The following is a 22,387-nucleotide window of genomic DNA, read 5'->3' as shown; positions in this document are numbered from 1 at the left end:
GTTTGAAATGACAAAAGGGTGAGTAAATGATGACATAATTTTTATTTTTGGGTGAACGATCCTTTAAATGATTTCATGATAATATCACCAGTGAATGAATAATATAATTGCTGTTTAAGATATAAAGCATTTTTCTTTTTTTCCCTATATAGCCATTTTCTTAAAAGGAATAGATCATCTGAGCTTACAGCATTTTTCAATGGCTTTGCTCGCAACACTAAACGGGTCTCTGATGAATTTCTCAAAGACCAAAAGATTAGAAGGCGCTCAAACACGATGCCCTCAAGATACCAAGGATCCTCAAATTGGCAAAGTTCCTCAGAGACCCTCAAAAGTTCTCCAAAAGATGCTAAAACGACTGAAACCAAGACAAATGCCAGTGACAAGCTCTGTCTCGATACAAACACCAAAGCCATTAAAAAAGTATTACCAATAATAAAACATTTAGCTACACAGAATGTTTCGGCCAAGGGAACAAAGAGTTTATCCCCAGATAAGAATAAAGGTTTAGAGACCATTCGCAAAGTTTTTTCACGCTCAGTCAGCCCTGGGATGAAGACTGCACTGGCAAAGGTCTTCCGCAAGCCACCATCAGGGTCACGTGGAAACGTGAAATCCAAGAACAAAACAATCAGCCAATCAAACAAAACTGTGAAAGAGTTTGAAGAGAACAAGGAGGGAAAATGCTCTATCAAATCAACAATGTCTTATGAAAGCCTGGAGCAGCTTGGCTCACTAAAATATGTGGAACAGAGGTACTGGCATAGTACAGAAGCTCTGACACATACCAGCAAGAAATGGGTCGGAGTGCGAAAAGAGAGTTTTGTGGAGGATCCCAATGGATCTTCAGATTGTGATAGTATTTTCTCAGTGGACTCACTGTCATCGGCTTATGCTACAGCTCTGGCCGAGCAGCTTCAGCAGGAGGAATGTGATTTCAGTGAAGATGAGAGTGAAGACAGTGAGATGTCTCAGGATTCTCTTGTTATGGAGAGCAGCGGGAAGCATGTTACTGCCAGACCAGTGCAGAGGCTTAAGAAAGTTTCCAGCCACTTTGGTGAATTACCAACCTTGTGCAGCTCTCAGTCAACCAGGAATAAAGAACTATCTGAAGAAGTACCTGCAGAGGTTTTCTGGAGCTTTTATGGCAATTCAAAGTTGAAAATGGAAATTGAGGCTAGAGTTTCAAGAGTAGCGTCTGAATGTAGACCGGGCAGTGGTGCAAGTATAAGAGAACCAGATTCAGTTCTTGCTCTTACAGATGCCTGGTCGTCCACTGATGCAGTAGACAGTCCTAGAATGAGTTCAGGACACTTGGTCAAACATGATGTGCACATACCTAGAGAGAATACCAGTCTCACTACTTTAGAGCTCTCAGACAACATAAATGTCTCAGAAGGCCAGAGCTCACCTCGCTCCGACTCTACTCAGGGTGACATTGCAACGCTTGAAGAACAAAACACATCCTTTGAGAATACCTTAATCTTTGAAAGCCACGAGAGCGATCCTAGTTTTGTAGCAAAGCGGGAAGATGTTGAGATGTTGAAGAATTTTAAGGACCCAATAACCAATGCAAAGCCATGCACAACTCACACAGATCCTGATGGTGTAACATACACAAGTGAACCAACCAATGACTCAAAACTACTGGAACACACAGTGACTAAAAAAATGATGATTCAATCTTCCAAAGATGGTGACATCTCAACAGATACGAATACTTTACAATGCTTCCAAGCTAACTCTAGTAGAAAATATCAAAAACGTCACCCAACATCTTGTCCAGAATACCCAGAAGTCAAGAACTCTAAAGCTTGGCAGGGATCAGTAAATGGATCTCAAATCAAGATGGATCATCCCAGTAACAGTGAAGTGAATGTTAAATTAGGCTGTGACAATAGGATAACCTTTGAGAAAAGTCAGAAAGAAAGTAATTGTTTTTACCCTAAACAATGCACTGAAATGGCTAACAAAGACGTTACCAAAGATTCTGCATTAACAATCAAACAATCGAATAAGCATGATGAAAAAATGACTGGCTTTAATGGAGATAATGAACAACTAGGGATGCAGTTGGGAAATGATATAGTTATTGCAACATGTCAAATGAATGAAGACTCTTCAGATTTCTATATAGGAAATATGAAGCTGCCTAAGAAATGTGATGTAGATGTTTTAGATACTAAGCCAGCACTAATAAATATGGACCATGAACAATCTGCTTGTTTAGTTGTCAACAGTTATGCTTGTTCAGCCATCAATGGCGAATTTTTAAAGCTGTCTCCTGTGGAAAACTTGCACACAGTCGACAAGACAGTAAACTCTGATCAAGAGCTGAAAAAGAAAATAGAAACTGCACCCAAGAGTGATGCTCTCAAGACTGTAATAAATAGACATCATAGCACTATTTCTAGACATGGTAACAATACATGTGATAGTGGATTGACAGTGTCAAATTCTGATATTAAAAACTTCAATGAGAACAACATGGAGGACAAAAACGATGCCATTCAGATTATGGAAAGAAGGATGTTTAATAATAAATATTTTCAAATGAGTGACTCCGCTGTTAATGATAAAATATCAGAGGTGGTGAAAGAACATTTTTCAGTGTCTCTGAGAGAAGACTGTGAAGAAGATCACGAGTCAGACACAACCAAAGAAAACATTCCTTCAGCTCAACTGGATGATTTTACGTCCAAGAAAAACTCATGTGGATTTGAATACAGTCAAGCTCATCTTTTTAAAAGCAACAGCTTGCAGGCAAAACCAGAGGTGCCTACAGACAGCACTACAGACAATTCTGAAAACTGTGGTGTACTAATAAAATCAAGACATCCTATGACTATGCAGAATTCAACAATATTGAACAATGTGGAAAGAAAGAGCACAGAAAGAGCTGAACAAGAAGGTCCAGATTATTCGTATATCAGCGATAACATGTCTTCAGTGGAATATTGTGCCATTAAAGCACCGAGCACAGATGGACAAAACACGAATGCTTCAAAAACTGTTGTTATTGAGAATGGCAAAGTGACAGTATTAAATCACTTCATTCCCTGTATGTGTACACAAGTTACTCCAACACTTAAACAAACACACAGATTGGATGAAATCAGTAAGGTTGACCAGCAGAATGCTCAGATAGTCAACAACACAACAAAAAGTGTGTTGACCCCAAGAGAAATCCAAGAACATAATTTTGACTCTAAACTGCTTAGACATTTAAAGCTTTTTAATGAAACTTGTCTAGAAATCTTAATGCCGTCTAGTAAAAGCAATATTCCTCAGGTGTCACTACCTGCTGAAGCGATGGTGAACCGTACTGACTCGGTTGAACATTCTGACGGGACAGACTGTGATATAAATCAAGTTATGGAGAGCAGTGCTGCAATGTTACCTAATGATAAGTCAGAGGACCAAATTAAAAAGGAAAATATACATTTATCCAACTCTTCAATTATGGATCAGTCCCACTCAGCTGCTGATGATAAATACTGTGCTCTTGAAGCTCAGCCTTTAAGCAAGCTTGCGTTTTATGAATTTGGTCCAGTAAGCCTTGGAAAGTATCAGAGTTCTGTGAGCCAAGATAAAGCGAATGCTAATCATCTCTTAGGAAACTCAAACATTTCTATTGGTAGTAGTGGTGATAAGAGCCAAGAAGGATCTGTGGAGCAGATATATCACAGTTATACCTCTGATGATTTGAGAGAAGATGCCATTGTTTCAGATTTCAGTCAGGAGCCACAGATCCACAGTTCCTCACAGTCACAGAGGCCACAGATGGACAATGTGCTTGAAACCTGTGATACTGGAAACATTCCACAGGGTTTTTTGGAAAATCACTCATTCTGCACAAGTAATCATTTAGAAACGATGAGTAAATCTCAACATAACAATGGCTGCATCAAGGGACTACAGAGTTGTATTAACCAAAACATTGAAAATGAGTCATCTGCACCTCAAAATCACCAAAAATCAGCTGAGTCTGATAAAACTAGGGTCAAGCCTTCAACATCTCCTCAAGTAGATCACAACACAAAACAAGCTTCTTACAGTCAAAACCGAAAGGAACAATATAATAACGGTTTGAAATCTAAAAACAAAGAACATTCCACAACACTGGATGCTACGAAACATGTTGATGGCAATGGTAATGATGATAAGCAGAGAGAGAAGCCAAAGCGATACAGAAAAGCCCACTTTAAGGCACCTCCAAGTTCATCCACTGATTCTACAACTGATTTATCCTTAGATGAAAGTAACCCATCAAAAGTGCATGTGACAATTAAGGGCCATCTTACCAAACCAAGTTCGCAGGCCCCTAGCAGACAAAATCCTTTTGCTCACTGTAGACTCAGAAATCCTCCACTTGATGAGAAAAGTGTTTCTTCACCTTCAGCAGTTTGTCCAAGATCATTAGAAACACAAAGAGGAAACCACACCCAGAAGCTTAGCACTGTTGAGTCTATTGCAAGTCAGGGTGTGCATGGCTCCACTGAACAAACGCAAAAGATAAATGACTCAAAGGATGATCGAGACATTCATGTATGGAGAAAAGCTTTATCCAAAGATACTTCCAAAAGTGTTTTGAAAGACCAAACGCAGCAACTTGAGAATGCAGTTTCACATGCTAGAGATTCTGCAATGCATTTTTTCTCAAGTGATATCAACCCATTTATTCATACGAGGACAGATTTGAACAGAGCAGCCCACAAAAACCAGGCCTTTGGAAGTGATGCCAATATATCCTGCAAACACTCTCCCCTCAGTACTTCTAACAAGAATATAATAAGATGTTGTAGTGTAGACAATGGCTTGAATATTCATAACTCTCCATTTAGTTCCCATTTAAGCACTTATGCGAATCATAAAGGACTCTCTAGCACATTAAGTAGTGATGACGGGTGTAGAGATCAAATTTCTTCGGAGCCTTTGCTCAAGACACCTTCCCATTCCACTCTTGCTTCAAATAAGCAGACCATAACCACTTCTTACAATGGCATCTCAGAGGAATTACGCCATAGTTCAGGTCAAGTTGACGAAATAGTTCTGGTCTATTCTTCCGAGTATGAATCTCAGAACAACAGGCATTCCTGTCCAAGCAAGTGTGATCATGGTACTCAAACTGTTGGGGTTGACCTTACGAAAAAGAATCGTCACAGACGAAGCAGCACTCAGTCACCAGTGTCTAAACCAGGGAATGGAGCCCCAACCACATGGTCAAGTCTTCAGAACATGTCTGAACATATCTCTGATTTGATATACAACACCTCTGATCTTCTGGAGAACATACAGTGTATGCGAACAGGGGACAGATCACCAAAATTTGAGCATCCTAAAAGTAGTTTCAATGTTTCAACTCTGAATTCTGGCAGTAAGTGCAAGAGAGATGGTTGCACACAGACTTCAATGGACATTGGGATCCAGACGGAGATGACTTCGGTGTCAAAGAATGCTCATGAGGTTAATGTAATTGTTAAAGTGATTGGCTCAGAAATTTGTAATGTGTCTCAGCTGGATGGTGTCACCAAGAAAGAACCAGACTTTGAAAGAATAAAAAGCCTCCCTGACTTACGTCCCAAAGGGAGCTCAAAGGCAGCGGACAGTCAGAATGTTCTAGTTACTCCCTCAAAGGTTTATTCATTGGAGACTGTGGTTCCAGATCAGAATTCCCCCAGCTTGGAAGCACCGAAAGTTGACGTAGCAAGTAATTTGTACAAGAAATCTTCATCCATTTACCTTGGAGGCAAACAATCCCCATCCATGAAGGAAGAGAATAATCAGACTTGTCAAAGAAACATAGATTTAAGGAATTGCTGTAATAAAAAGCCTATGCTCATGGATCGTGCATCCTCACCTATCCTTACTGTCAAGGCTGCAAGATATGGCCAACGAAGTCCAAAAAATACCCAGCTTTTAACCAACAATGACACAACTGAGATACAAAATGATATGGAAAATCGATGCTCTGATGGATACAAAATGCAATTTAAAGAACACGAAATGCTTCACAACCAAAAGAATACAGTATTACATCAAGAGAATCATTGTATCCTTCGTACCAAAAATACAAAACAAATACCTGAGAATACACCGCTGTCATTAGTGACCCTTGAAAACCTAAGAGACGTCGGTTGTCCAAATTTGGATGGATTTAAAGAAAACTCAATAAATACCATGTCTGGTTCTACATCTCAGCTTCAAAGAAAATACCTCTCCCCAACAAGTAGCACTGGTATGCAAACTGTAGCGTCCTTGGTTAAGTATAAACAAGAAATCCCAGCCAGATTTAATGCGTCGTCTTATAACAAACGATTAACTTACAGCAGCGGTATACTAGAACAAGATCACAGATCACCGCAACACCAGGAAGATGATGTGATGTCTCTAGTGCCAAGTGAGTGCAACACAGATATCCTGGTTAGCATCGATCCTCTGACAGAGACCAGCCTACTTAAAGAACATCAACGGATCCCTGATGATCTGCCTATACACAACAAATTTACTAACTGGTCCGGCATCAACCAGCAGCCATCATCACCGCTCAATAAAACAAACAGAGCATCTGGACAATACTTCACAACACGCAGAGCCAACTTCGTGCAGATGATGGAGTCACAAAGACCAGAGCCTTTGGAGGAGACTGACAGGAGGACTAGTGAAATTGAGAAGCTAAGGAAAGAGCGTGAGCAGGTTTTAGCATCTGTGCATCTGGATCCGAGTCCTCATCAGCTGACTGTTGAACTCACAGAGGCCAAACTGCACTATGGCCAAGGAGAAACAGACACTCTGCTTAAAATCGTCAAGTCTGGTTCTAAAGAAGTACCTACAGCCTGTAGCAAACAAGAGCTTTTTGACAGGTCTGTATATTTGATTACACATAATTCAGTTTGGCACCATCAATTGAGCTAGTAGAAAAGCTGTTTAGTTTTTAAAGCTTTATATGAATTAAATTCTAATCTATCATTAGGCACAGGAGGAGCATTGAAAGTCTAAGAAAAGAAAGAGAAGTTCGTATCCAAATGTGCCGGCGACCTCGAAGCCTCAGTCCAGGAAACCGGATCCCAGTCAGTCATGAGCGGGAACAGTCTCCGAGAATTTCAGACATGCCAAGCAGAAGAAGGGAATATCTGCAGCAGCTCCGCCAAGAAATAGTGGAAACCAGCAGGTGATTTAGAAACTTACCAAGTAGTTCGACTTGAAATTCTCTAGGTATATACTTAACCAAATGTTCTCCTTCAGAGTTCCCGATCCACCAAGGCGGGAAGGTCAGTGTCCATCTGATATTGAGATTCTACTACGTGACTACAGCCGAGCCCGTGAGGAAGCGAGAGCAGAGATCGCATGTGCACGTCACAGACTCCGCGAGAGGACGGAACAAGAAAAGAGACGACTACAGCAGCAAGCACTCTTACAGGCGGTTAAGGTTAGTGTCACGTGTCTTTTTGGGCGTATTTAAAGCGTTACTGTTTTGATTTCTTTAAGATTAAGTTTAATTTGTTCTGTCTTTTGTTTCTTGTCTCACTGTAGGATGACCTGAGGTTTCGCACACGCACTAGTAACAGTACATTATGCACTGGGTCAAACTTAAGTCTTTCCTCTGGACCCACTTCAGGCTACAACAGCAGTAATGCTGCTACACTAAAAGACAATACATCACCAACAATACAGGTGAGGCACAAAACCAAAAAGCGTGCATCTATGCTATTATATTTTTAATGTTTTATTCTTTTTACCTCCTTTTATCTCCTCATCCATCAGATAAATGGAGTCTCAGAATTCAAAGTGAGGACTCGACCACCGGTGATTCCGTTACAGACTTCAAAAGCCCAGCGTAGATGGCTGTCAGTTCAGGGTGAGCAATAACACTTTAAAGGGGACCTATTGCGCCATTTTTTACAAATGTATTATACGTTTTAGGGGTACACAGAATGTATCTGTGAAGTTTCAGTTCAAAATACACCACAGATATATAACATTTTTTCATTGTAAACACACTGAACAAAATTATAAACGCAACACTTTTGTTTTTGGCCCCATTTTTCATGAGCTGAATTCAAAGATCTAAGACTTTTTCTATGTACACAAAAGGCCTATTTCTCTCAAATATTGTTCACAAATCTGTCTAAATCTGTGTTAGTGAGCACTTCTCCTTTGTCGAGATAATCCATCCACCTCACAGGTGTGAGGTCCGGGGGGTCCGAAAACCAGTCAGTATCTGGTGTGACCACCATTTGCCTCAAGCAGTGCAACACATCTCCTTCGCATAGAGTTGATCAGGTTGTTGATTGTGGCCTGTGGAATGTTGGTCCACTCCTCTTCACTGGCTGGGTTAGGGTAATGGCTCACCCACACGATGCCATACACGCTGTCTGCCATCTGCTCTGTACAGTGAAAACCGGGATTCATCCGTGAAGAGAACACCTCCAAAGTGCCAGACGCCATCGAATGTGAGCATTTGCCCACTCAAGTTGGTTACTACGACGAACTGCAGTCAGGTCAAGACCCCGATGAGGACGTGCAAGCTCATCTGAGCTTCCCTGAGACGGTTTCTGACAGTTTGTGTAGAAATTCTTTGGTTATGCAAACTGATTGTTGCAGCAGCTGTCCGGGTGGCTGGTCTCAGACGATCTTGGAGGTGAAGGTGCTGGATGTTGAGGTCCTGGGCTAGTGTGGTTACACATGGTCTGCGGTTGTGAAGCCGGTTGGATGTACTTCGAAATTCTCTGAAACGCCTTTGGAGACGGCTTATGGTAGAGAAATGAACATTCAATTCACGGGCAACAGCTCTGGTGGACATCCCTGCAGTCAGCATGCCAAATGCACGCTCCCTCAAAACTTGCGACATCTGTGGCATTGTGCTGTGTGATAAAACTGCACATTTTAGAGTGGCCTTTTATTGTGGCCAACCTAAGGCACACCTGTGCAATAATCATGCTGTCTAATCAGCATCTGATATGCCACACCTGTGAGGTGGATGGATTATCTCAGTAAAGGAGAAGTGCTCACTAACACATATTTAGACAGATTTGTGAACAATAAATAGGCCTTTTGTGTACATAGAAAAAGTCTTAGATCTTTGAGTTCAGCTCATGAAAAATGGGGGCAAAAACAAAAGTGTTGCGTTTATAATTTTGTTCAGTGTAATACCGTGCTCTGTCAATTTTTAAATATGAGAAAATATGCTGTTTTGGTGTAGTCTTTTCACTCTTTCTACAAGTGAAAGTCACGTATGCGTATATATATGTGATGTCACATTGCTCAAAAAAGCTAATTGTCCTATAAGACTCTTGAGGTTTTATTTAAAAGAGAATAGGTGGATTTTTATCATTATTGGGCAGGTGTGCTCGCACACTCCTGAGAAGTGAAGCCAAAGTAATTGAATTTCCCCCTGGTGGCTAGCTGCAGTATAGGTCATAAAGCCCACCCTATTCATGTAAACCAATGGGAATCACGCCAAACTAAAAATCCAATTGCAGTTCAAATATATTTTTCGCAACAATGGTTTCTGTCATTTTAGTTGAGTTCTTATCACGCTGATGTTTGTTCAAGTGTTTGTTTTTCTTCAAGAGTTTGATTTTAGTTATTTATAAAATAACATGATTTCTTCGTTTATGATTAAGTCATTGTCACCTCACACTGACCACTGCGCACACTCTGGCTCCATACGATGTCATCGCCATATTTCTGACAATTTGCCTCATTTTTCTACATTGGAAGTGAATAGGAACGTGTTGTCCATGTTGTTTTAAGGTCTAAGTTATAGGCCAACACACATGTTCAACACCACGTAAAAGTGAATTTTGCATAATAGGTCTCCTTTAAAACTGAAAACCCAAAGATTGTGTTCTGAATCCATTTCTTTAAAAAAAATTCTAGATGTCAGCCAGGAGTCATTTGCCAATGGATACGAGTCCTCCTCTATTCCATCATCTCCTCCCTGTGCTCGACAGCGCACACTCTCCTTTGATTCTCCTTCGTCTTTATCATCTTCATATCAAGATATTGCCGACTGCACTCTTGCCAGTGCTATTTCAGAGGTACACTATTGCAGCTTACAGTTCAACATGTGCAAGCGTGTACATGCTTAAAGACTTGTTTGTCTGATCTATTTCAGATATATTTGGCATCTGCTGGTGACGTGAAGAATCTGTTGGCAGGAAAGGCAACTGCTGGTTGGAGGTAAAGTGATATGCATTTATATAGTGGGTATGCTAATGGTTGTAAAAACCTCTTACCGACTTAAGGCCTCATGTATCATTTCTGATCAGGCACCAGGGTGTGGAAAGAGGTGTTCAGGTCTTTTATAAGCCTAATGCTAGGACCACAGCACATGGGTTTCTCGGAGCAGCGGAACTGGAGAGACCTCTGGACAGTCTGTGGTATACGGTTCGAGATCAGTCAAAGACTCACTTGTACCATGAGTCTGTTAGATCTGCTTGGACGCGACCACTGGATGAACACAACCAACTAGGTAAGACACTGAGGTAATGTTTATAACCTCCTCATCACTAGCTGTAAAAAAACTATTGTTAACTTGCATTAATCAAATTGCATGTATATCTGTGTATCCATTTCTTTCTCTTTATGTAGTCTACCTGCTGATGGACACATCCAATTGCCAGCTTAAACAGCCCCGGGACTTCTGCTGCCTTAGTACAGAATCTAAACAGGTATTCTGTGTACTCTTCCCTTTGTGACTGACTTCATCCAAAAACACCTTTATGCATTTTATAGATTTGCATGTGAAACATATTTTGCTTGCAATGCAAAGGAGTTTGCATTTATCTGTTAACATGCAAAATGTGTCATTTCAATCATGCAGCCTTTTACCCAATAAACCATTAGCAGCTCATATGATGTCACACACTCATTTTGTTCAATCTTCTTTTCCTTAGGATGATATGTGGGTGTTGGCAATGCAGTCTGTATTTGAGGAGACACTACCACGTCCCAGCGTGGATACTGTACGTGGAGAGATGCTCCCCAGCGCATGGATCTTTCAACCCAGTCAGCGTAATGGTCAAGAAATTGTTACTGTCATCTACTTGCTTCAGGTAAGCTTGTACCTTGTTCAAGTCTATGAATTGAAATGAATTCTTGATTTTCTTCATCATCTATCTTCATGTGTAGGTTGATTTGGGAACCCCGTCCTTAGCTCCCAGACTGCTGAATACAGTGTCTAGGAAACAAGCAACTGTCATAGCGGACCTTGATTCTTTCTTCTCTTTGTGACATGGAACATGTCATTATGAAATCAGGTTACACAAGCACTTACACCTAAAACCATGAACGTTTTGCTAAAATTTGCACTTCATTTTCTTGTCCATGACTTGATTATTTTTTTACATAGCACTGATAATATTATTAGCTGTTTATTGTGTTAGAATTTATTTGCCACTTTCGTAAAAAAAACATTGTTTTGAAGTTTTGTTATTAGGTGGGGTTTCACCCTGCCGTGCCAAAATATTATTATTTAGATTTATCCCTTGTAACCTTTTTACAACAAGTCCCAAAGCTATTTCTCAATTTAAGTACATATAATTATTAGATCACTTTTTATACACTATGCAAAGCTCTGCTTATTAAAAGAAGGGATATTTACATAAAGACAGTCTATTATATTACAGTATTTCTTTAATGCTTAGCATTGCCTTAAGCTACTTTCAGAAAACTTGAAATTGACACTAGCTGTAGAATCTTTTGACTGTGTCTAAATCTATAATATGCAGTACAGTGCTTTTATACACAGGCACAGCACATGTCTAATTCGTTTTTCTGTTTGTGACATTGTAGCATCACTAGCTAATTGTTCAGCCATTGTTCAGGTTTTTGTGCAATTTTTGTGTAATCACTACATAGACGTTAAAATTCTATATTAGGTAAGCTGGGACCATTTGACTTGCAATACTATCGTTGTCATTCATACGTTCAGTATTTTTGAAATATGTGTATGCAAAAGAATGTCTTATATTTAATGAAAATGCAAACAAAATGTTGTCGATATGCATTGATGTCGTTACATTATGACTTGGTAAAAAGAGAGCCTTTGCTCAAGCACTGTAATTGTAACAGACAAAATATGAAGGATTTTATTGCCACTAAAAAGACAGAATGAAGGAACTGTAGTATATAGAATGAAGGAACTGTATTTTTATCTATAATCAGATTTGTTTTTGATATACTGTAAATGTATCTAAATGTAAAATAATTTATCATTTGATATTTTATGTTGACTGTTACTGTTTCTTCATTACTTTTTATTTATGTATCAGAACATATTTTTAATAAAACATTTGAGGTTTTCATAAATGTTTTTCACTCATTATTATAATGTGTGTAATTGTAATTTTTCACTCATTATTATAATGTGTGTAAGTGTAATTGTATTTAGTGCAGAAATGTCTTTGTTACATAGAAGACATACCAGTCAGACGCAAGGGTACCAGAGCCACATATTCCAAACAAATTGACCAAATCAATAGATTAAGGGAAGCGGTCATGCTTTTTTATGTTTTAAATGTATCATTAAACATAATTGCAATTAAATGTAATAGTGTACATCTAACCATCGTAACCATTTAGGATCAGTTTGCTGTAATTACAGGTCTAACATTTATTTTGTGATTTTATTTGAACACCTGTCTGCACTGTGTGTGATTGACATTACAATAAAACAGTGTAACACATTAGAATAGATAGGAAATCTGGAAGACTATAACCATTTTATTTTATTTGATTCTAGCTAGTTATTTAAGTATCATTTAATACCTATTTATGTATATAACTTTGATTAAACCAATGCTACATCCAAGACTGATCAAAAAACAAACTATTGTCATGAAAACCATTCTAGAACAGGGTGTCAAGTATGAATTTTATTGAAAAGATTTGTATTTTAATATGTAGCTTGCACATTATATTTATACACTGCCCGTCCAAAAAAAGTCACACATTTTAATATTTCGTCTGCCTTTAGCTTTGATTACGGCACGCATTCGCTGTGGCATCGTTTCCATAAGCTTCTGCAATGTCCAGAATGTCAATTTTTTTCCTATCCAGAGTTGCATACATTTTTCGCCAAGACCTTGTATTGATGATGTGAGAGTCGGACCGCTGCGCAAAGTCTTCTCCAGCACATCCCAAAGATTCTCAATGGGGTTAAGGCCGGACTCTGTGGTGGCCAGTCCATGTGTGAAAATGATGTCTCATGCTCCCTGAACCACTGTTTCACAATTTGAGCCTGATGAATCCTGGCATTGTCACTGAATATGCCCGTGCCATCAGGGAAGAAAGAACCCATTGATGGAATAACCTGGTCATTCAGTATATTCAGGTAGTCAGCTGACCTCATTCTTTGGGCACATAAGGTTGCTGAACCTAGACCTCCAATCCAATGGGAGGCTCTCACCTATTTGCTGAGTTAAATCCAGGTGGTGATTTTTTTGGACGGGCAGTGTATGATATTTATATGTACGATTTATATATTTTGTATGATATTCGCCAAGTCTGAGTGCACATCTTCACCTGAGATCTTTAGATGTCAAAAAACCCCGTCATTTTATCCATGTGAGGGCGCTTCACTGTTTACAGAACGCCTATACAGTTATGCTTGTACAGTATATCTGATAGATTCACTGATGATAAAGTTGTAGCTACAGTATTGTATTACTGTCGATTTATACATTATGATTAGCCGCATTTATAAACATATAAACATTAGTGTGAGATTTTCTGTCAACGATTTCTAAGCAACACATGCAAAAGCATTAAAACAATTACTATTTGTGGTCTATACCAGACTTTTTTTAGGCAGACAAGTAGGCTGCATGTTTACTCCGCACACTTGAACTAATTTATGATTAACATAGAAAGTAAAAACAAATAATGAATAAATACAGTAACAAAATATTTTTTTGTCTACGCGTAGAACAGAATTGATTAAAACAACTGCCTCGTTAATTTAAACGAAGTACTGCAAATAATAGGTTGTTTCAAGTGGCCCAGTTAATAAATAATCGATTAGTAGCAGTGTGTAATATTTGTCCAGCAGTTTTATATTTCTGCAGAACCTGTGACCTTGCAGTAGAGGCGGGCTGTAGAAGGGTGGGGGGGGGCGCCATTTAAAGTCAGTGACTCTTGTCAAGAATGCGCGTCCCCCGCGCTCAGGCAGCGCTTCGCTTCGACACTTTATTTTTAACACTTTGGGTGGGTCAAACGGCGGCTGATGAGAATGAGCGGCGACCCTCCGCTCCCCTCCCTGGCCCTTCAGCACTTCTCCCCCACCCTGACCTAGACCTCAGCGCCTCTCATGGGATCATTATTGCCCTTCAAATAACGGACTTTTACTATAAAGACATCGACGTTGAAGTGTATCATTTTCAGGGTTGTGCTTCAGTAGTATAGGTAAGTAGGTTGCTGTTTGTGAAACTATTATTCTACAAGGTTTGGCTTCAGGTTAGTATGTACAACGGCATTCGGTAGGCTAAATTGGCTGTTTCGCGGTTTCTTTGTTTTAAATTAGTATTTGGCGTGGTTTTTGTTGTTGTTGTGGCTTGCAAAGTCATATTCAAAAAAACCGTTTGCGTTATTGTTTTTCTTAACATTTTACAGTGTTACGTGAGGTTCAGCAACCTGTTGAATTCAAATGAATAACCTGTGAGAATTGCAGAGTAAAAAAGCCCTCAGAGAAAATGTAACGTTAAAAAAACCTGGCTATTGTCATACAGGATAGGCCTGTCTGTTTTTTATTTACAGAACCTTTGACGTTTGTAGAACGGAAGTTGAATCTTATAAATTTGATAAGTATCATAACGTTACCTTGAATTCTTTTGCATGATCATTCTAATCTGTGAACAACTTTATTCCTGATAAAAATGGCCTCTTGTTCCTCTGCACCCTTTGTGTCTCCATTAAATAAACAAAGCAAAGCAGTTTTACTGTAGTGGTGAAAGAAAACCAGCCGTGTTCTGTTTCTGGTCATTTGATCAAAATTAGGTAAGCTGTTTCGACCTCACCTTATAATACCAAAAACTTCCATAACACTGTAGGTCTGTATGGTATGTAATTGTCGAATCTCTGTACTTAAGGCTCAATGGAACAGTTATTGCATCTTAACATGGTGTTTCTACCCTCTATTCAGCTTTCTTACACTCATTTGAATACAGAACACTCTTTTGCCACAGTGCCAGCTGTTCCGGCATGGGACACAGAGTGGGTCATGAAGTATACCACACCCAAGTCTGGCCTTTCCCCTCACACATGTGAGAAATGCCCTGATGGTCCTGTTTCCTGGACAGTAGATAGCCACCTGACCCTACCGGCTTTGGTGACAGAATTTGTAAACACACTGACATGATGATTGCAGTAATGGTGATATATTTTGTTAGCTATACAATATAATGTCTATCTACAGTCAGAAGCTACAATTTTATTTTTCATTTACAATTTTAACTGATTTTAATGGTTGCTTTCATAAAATATTATTTTGCAGAATAATTGAGGATCTCTATGCAGAATTGTCCGTTTTGAAAGGAATAGTTTACCCCAAAATGCAAAAATTTTAAAATGCAGTCTAATTTCTGTGCTTCTTTTTGGTTCAGGTGGCACATTTTTCATTCTAAACTGAGACAGAGGCACCACACAAGAGAGAGAGCAGAAAAGTTGGGCTTCTGATGATAAGGGGTTTCTCGCTGGTGGGTGGAGAATGGTTCTTTGATAACATCCCTCTGCACTGGCCTGATAGAGAGAGACAGAGAGAAAGAGAATGACCATCCTACCCCCCCTTCTCCCAGACACCTGTTAGATTCTCTACTTTTCCGTAGTCTCTCTCTTATCTCTCTTTACCCTGATGTTGATGTCATAGATACACAGGGGATGGTCTTAATAATGGTTTTTTAACAAATGACATCTTTACTGTTCCACTGTACATGTACAATGACCCTTATTATGACCCACTACAAATAGCAACATTACAGGACCTATAATTAATTTGGTGCAGTGCTTCCTAATGGCCCAGATATTTACTAGAGCCGAAGCGTTGGGTTGTTGGTGGCTGTTGAAGCAGTTCACTTTTCTTTGACTGTGTGGAAGAAGTAATTACGCAAACAAATGCGATCACGTAGTGTGTGACGAAGTAGGAAAATTAGTGAAGGGTGCTCTTCGCATTCTCTCTCTCAGAGGGGTTGCCCAGCCCCCTGTTGAGGCCGATAAGACTACACACGAGCAACATGCCTCACAAAGATAGAACTATCTGAGCGGCTAACCTTCACCCGCCATTCCACAGCAGCACGCACAAAAACACACCCTCATTAAGAGTGACGGTTAGAGAACATGTGCGGAAAATGGTGGCCTTTGGCAAAGTGTACGTGAGAGGGCATAGAGGCTGCTGTCCTCTTGAAACCTCATATCTCCATATTTTGTGATTTTTATTTTTTACCATAAATCATTGTTATTAGTCACCTTTTATGTTTGTCCCTGGGTTTTGCAAATATCTAACCAGTAAAAAATATTAAAAACTGCTTTTCAACTTTGACAACACGGTTAATCATTTAAAAAGTAGTGTTTTTTTTTTCATTTCCTGAAAAACTGTGAATTTGGACATTTAAGGTTCCAGAAGCACATCAATGATAAACAAAACAGTTAATCTGTTAAACAAAGTTTTCATGCAGTCAGTCTGCAAAGTTTTGGGTGACATTACATTAATTTTATAATTTGAAAACATATTTTTGTTACACGTGTTAAATACTTGAATTCTTGAGAGATCAGGCTGTGTTAAAAGGGCCTTAAAGGGATAGTTCACCCAAAAATTCTGTCATGAATTACTCACTCTCTAGTTGTTCCAAACCTGTATAAATTGAACACAGAGAAAGATATTTGGACAAATGCTTTAACAGTTCTTGGACCCCATTGACTACCATAGTAGGAAGATTTTTTTTGTTAATTTGATGCAAAGGTGATATAATACAATGTATAGTGTTATAAACGTGCATACATTTTAAAATAAATGAAAATATTCACATTTTTTGAAGGACTTACATTGCTGATGACCATAGAATGCGTCATCACAGGGTCCAGGGTAGTCAGAAGTACCCCAGAACTGTTTACTGTTTCTACATTCTTCAAAATATCTTATTTTGTGTTCAACAGAACAAAGTACCTACTATGGTAGTCAAGGTATCCCTTTAAAGGGATCGTTCACCCAAATATGATTTTTTTATCATTTACTCACCCTCATGTCATTCCAGACCTGTATGACTTACTTTCTTCTTCAGAACACAAAAAAGATATTTCAAATAACATTTGTAACCAAACAATATTGACCCCCATTGGCTTCCATTGTATGGATACAAGGCCACTGAGACATTTCTCAAAATATCTTCTTTTGTGTTCCTCTGAAGAAAGAGTCATAACGACATGGGGGTGAAAAAATGATGACAGAATTAATATTTTGGGGTGAACTATCCCTTTTAGTGTCCCTATACTCTTGGGGTCACAGTATCAGGGGCGCGCAGATGGGATTTTTTAACTGGGGGGACCAAGCTGTCAGCAAATGATTTCAACTCAGTTAGTTATTTTGCGTAATTTGGGCTTTAACTAGTGCTCAAGTAGTTACTTTGCGTAAGTTGGGCTATTGGTTTGCACTAAAAAGCCATTGGAGGAATCTTATTTGAAATCATAGATAAACAACAATGGCCTACCTATCAACACTAGCAATGCATGATCAAACAGTTATTTGTCTATTATGCTTATCACCCACCAAAACTTCATTCCTTCTGCAAAATATGTTTTATTTAAACATAAATGAGTCAATTTACCTCAGTCAACTTATAGAGCACATTGGGTTAGATAATAATGTTATGCCAGGACCCTAATTTAGTCTTGCAAGTCCAGATACATTTTCAGATTGATTTATCCAACCATTCTTTTTGTGTTAATTCGCTATTTGCCTCTTTCCACTCACCAAATTCCATAGTCATGCTCTCCACATTTTGCTGTGTTTGCTAAGTGCAAAAGACTAGCTATACAAATAAATAACAACATCTGGGAAAAGTCAACAGGCATAGGACACTTACATTGTTTGTTTTTTGAAAAACGAGGTGATTGTTTTTTGTCTCTTCATTGCCTTTATGTGGCAGTTATGCAGTTCATTTTTTTTCAGTCCAGAAAAATCAGCAGCTCAGTCATCGACGATGGCATTTGATCACTATGGTCACCGATACTACAGGCACAATGGAGGCAGCTAACAGCTCCCCGTAGGACCCCGGGGGCGGGGTCAGGAGTCGTAGCCGGATAGCAGCCAGCAGCACACAGAGAGCACAGAGAACGTAAATGTCGGTGGCCGACCCGGTTCTGAAGCAGTGGCGGCAAAATAAGGAGCAGGAATTAAGGAGCAGCGGCCCTGTCCGCCACTACTTAGACTAATGTAACTTTACATAGCGGAAATCCTGATTGATCCTCAGTTTTACCGTTGTTTGTCGCCTTTCGTAATGAAAGTGAGGGGGACGGATGGGGATCTGAGGGGGTCATGTCCCCCCGTCCCTAGTGCTATCTGCGTGCCTGCACAGTATGTACAGTGTTATCTATCTGGCTTGTAAGTGACATCACAAAACATGATTCCGCGCCTCCCAGTTACATATACAAAAATATTCACAATGTGTATCAGGGGTATAGGGTGTTGATTATGAAAAATACACGGTGATGAGCAAAAACATTTCTACTAGTGTGAGAGACATGTCTCAACCAGTTATACTACTACGCCCATCATAAAGTTAAATACTCAGTCAATCTCCCCTTGTTACTTTCTCATGTTTCAGATCATCCATCTCTGACATTTGTGTGGCTCGCTGAGGTGTTCCATCCCTCATTCCCCTGCATCTCTATGGCGACTATGACCTCCACCACAGACTTCGACAATGCTGAAATCACTCAGCAGTACAGCCGCATCAACACCCGCTTTGAACTATCTGATGAAGAACTCGACAATGACAACAGCTCGGCCAGACTCTTCGAGCGCTCCCGTATTAAAGCACTTGCAGGTGGGTCATGTGACATCAAACTGAACATATGTTGCTTTTTCTTATACTGTATATACAGAGGCCTACGAATGTGCACATGCATACAGTACACACACACACACACACACACACACACACACACACACTCATATAATGACATATAAGCAGCTGAAACCTATCCTATTCTCCCATTGCTCTCCTGTGCTCGACTAGCCAGGATCATTTTCACATATTCAACATACTTCTGTGTGACTGAGCTGGACAGCTGCCCTGCCCGTCTGTGCCCATAGCTTAGATCTCTGGGATGGCTGCAATAGCTTGTCATTACTGGCACACCTGTGAGGACTCTCAGAGACCGGTTTTAAATAGCAATTTCAGCTCTTCCAAGCATTCCAGGGGTCATCCATACAGTACACATGAAAGTTATACAAATGGTTGAAGAACAGTACACAATGTTAATTGTATTTATCATATTTTCAGATAGATATGTAAGTGGTTGCGAAAAATATGTAGGTAAGTGTTTGCCTGCCATGGTGCTAAGGTGTTGTTATTATGGGTTTGGAGGCATTCTGTTTGTTTTTAGGGCATTGCTGTGTTGTGACTGTTTGAAAAGGTACTGTATGGGGTCTTCAGGGCTACGTTTCCCAGAAGCATTGTTATCTAACTATGGTCGCATCGTTCTATCATTGGCAGTTTTGGTTCAATGATTCAGGTGTTTCCCAAACCACTGTTCCACAAAACGTCATCGCAAAGCTCTCGACTTATGCCGCATTCACACTAGACTCAAAATGTGACGCTTCTACACCGAGCCCTGCGTATATGGGTAACCACTGCAACTAGAGAAAACATTGTTTTTTTTAATTTACACATAACGTATTCCGTCGTACAGTTATTTTCATTATTTTAAAGCTGTATTATATAAAATCAGACTGTGCGATGTTATTATTATTAACCTGTGCTTCAACTGAAGAGGTCAAGCCGTGGCGTTTTGATCTTCTGTTGGCCACACATCATCATGTGATAAGATTCACAGGTCAGAGTTCACCAAACTTGATGTGCCATTTTTTCCCACAGGAGTTTGCGGTCCCAGTCTACCAGATTTGCATGCGTATAAATGGAAGTTAATAGAATGAAAAGTCTAGTGTGACCACGGAATGACGGTTACAAGCTCTTATCATCATTGATCATCATTTACCCTATGCTCTTTACAAAGACTTAACCATCCACTTTAAAGTATTTGTTTATTATGGCTTAAAATAGCTCACATTTTACATAATACAATTGGGATACAGTGTGACTATCAGTGTGACATTATTTATGCCACTTGGAATGCTGCTGTGACTTGCAAGTAAAGGCGGGTTCATTTATTTTTTACAGGCTATATCGCTAATTTCCCCTACAATACATTGTACTATGGTGGTTGTGCAGCAAGTAAAGCACCTCTGTTACTAGGATGCCCAAATAAAAAAATCGACTAGAAATGAAAGTCCTTCTTTCAATGTTGGTCAATAAATCACACAACAAGTCTTAACAAGTCTCAATTAACAAACTCACACAAACTGTGCAAGTTATACACAGAGGTTTAATACTACATACTGTTATATACATCCGCGGGCGAAAATTAAGAGATCATTCCAAATTTTAATTTCATCAGCATTTCTAGATGTATTGTGGCCATTTCAGTCCAGTGTCTGTTGAGACTACTGTGATAAAAATCAAGGTTATCACATAAAATCAATTGTTAAACTTTTCTTAATACATGGACAAATATTATAGAGTTTTCAGATTGCAGGCGATGCGATTAAGCAATGCGAATGACCAACAAATTTTGCTTTCACATATAGAGTGATGGGACTGATCACCAACAGCTATTTCACTCCTGTAAGCTAGATGGCGCTGATGGACAATGAGTTACTGTTGTATTACTTAAAGGGGTGATATGACACGGCTAAAACAAATATTATCGTTTTTTTAGATGTAATGCAATGTGTATACACGATTTAAGGTTCAAAAACGCGGATTTTTCCACACACCGTGCATGCTTGTATCTCCTCTTTGCCCCGCCTCTCTGAAACGCGCAGATTTTTACAAAGCTCATCGCTATGAAAAGCGAGGCGTGCTATGATTGGCCAGTTAACCAGTGCGCAGTGATTGGTCGAACACTGCAAGCGTGTGACGGAAATGTAATGCTTCTTACCATATCCATATCAGGTTCCAAGCAATTGCACTGATGGGTATGCTCACCTTACTTGCGTATACATTTGGGCGGTCTTAGTCAAATCATACCACAAACTGATGAAGATTTGTGGGGGTGTGATTACACGAGGCGTTTCAGGTCTGGTTGAGCATTCGCTTTTAGATAGAATGCATCTTTTTTTCTGACACTTTAATTTATGCAATTTTACGTGTCTAATACATGCATGGGCAACTTATAACACACCAAAGACACAGAAAAACACGTATTCGCACCATATGACCCCTTTAAAAGTGAATACGAATTTGTTTTCTTTGCAGTATTTGAGGTCTGAAAAATACAGAGCATCTTTTCTGTTTCTCCAGTTTTCATTTTATGCAACAAAAAAAATAATAGAACCAATACTTTTATTTGAAGTTTGTGAGAAATATTGTTAGTATTTCAGAGAATGAAACAAAATGTATCATTTTACCTAAAGACATACATACTGTATAAATAGTAAATTCAGAAAAACTGTTTTCGAATTTGAAAATGGTTTCTTAATTTTTTCGCGGCTGTATATAAACTAGATTATTTAATACTGTAGTAATAGTGATGTTTGGTTTAGCAATCTCTACAAATGACAATCCTGTTTCCGAGGAGATGGTTTGTTTCTTTAATTATATCTGTTTGTTGTTTTGAGCTGGGCATGTCTCTGATTTGCGACGGCCTGTCTCTTTAAGTCAAGCGCATGTTGCTGAGCCAGGGTTGGTGTGATGTGTTGTGTCTGTGCGCTGCTTTTTCTGTAATGCAATTAAAGAGAGTTAAAAAGCGCGAGAGAGAGAGAGAGAGAGATGTGGTTTCTTTACCTCACCACTGATTTACCGCTTTTAAATAGACACATATCCCTTTGAGTATACTAAGTACACTTTGAATACACAATCATTAATATGTTTGTAATATGCATAAAAAAGAATGCAAAAGAAGCTTATGTACACCCTTCATACACGGACTTCGTATTGTTTTGTAACACAAATACACAGCAGTGAGACACATATGCCCATCTGATCATGTTGTAGTTGAGCTTGTGTCATTGTGTTGTGGGGCAGTCAGGAAAAAAAGGCATATTATATTCATGGCTGGGGCACTGAAAACCACTCCATGTGCTGCCTGGGAGAGGCACAACATCATTGCT

General features: G+C 39.3%; 1 protein-coding gene across 2 annotated transcripts in view; it reads left to right on the top strand.

The window, feature by feature from the left end:
• Positions 1-12,298, top strand: part of stard9 (StAR-related lipid transfer (START) domain containing 9) — a 38,649-nt gene extending 26,351 nt beyond the window's left edge. For both annotated transcript variants that reach the window (XM_057344451.1, XM_057344450.1), the window contains exons 22-32: positions 153-6,863; positions 6,974-7,171; positions 7,246-7,429; positions 7,534-7,674; positions 7,765-7,858; positions 9,883-10,043; positions 10,121-10,185; positions 10,275-10,477; positions 10,597-10,676; positions 10,902-11,060; positions 11,137-12,298. In XM_057344451.1, the coding sequence (XP_057200434.1) occupies positions 153-6,863; positions 6,974-7,171; positions 7,246-7,429; positions 7,534-7,674; positions 7,765-7,858; positions 9,883-10,043; positions 10,121-10,185; positions 10,275-10,477; positions 10,597-10,676; positions 10,902-11,060; positions 11,137-11,238 (8,098 nt within the window). In that variant the 3' untranslated portion in view covers positions 11,239-12,298. The remainder of the gene's footprint in view (positions 1-152; positions 6,864-6,973; positions 7,172-7,245; positions 7,430-7,533; positions 7,675-7,764; positions 7,859-9,882; positions 10,044-10,120; positions 10,186-10,274; positions 10,478-10,596; positions 10,677-10,901; positions 11,061-11,136) is intronic.
• The last annotated feature ends 10,089 nt before the right edge of the window (positions 12,299-22,387 follow it).

Source organism: Triplophysa rosa, linkage group LG10, assembly GCF_024868665.1.
Source record: "Triplophysa rosa linkage group LG10, Trosa_1v2, whole genome shotgun sequence".
In the NCBI taxonomy this organism is placed as follows: Eukaryota; Metazoa; Chordata; class Actinopteri; order Cypriniformes; family Nemacheilidae; genus Triplophysa; species Triplophysa rosa.
This window is presented reverse-complemented; position numbering and strand designations above follow the sequence as displayed.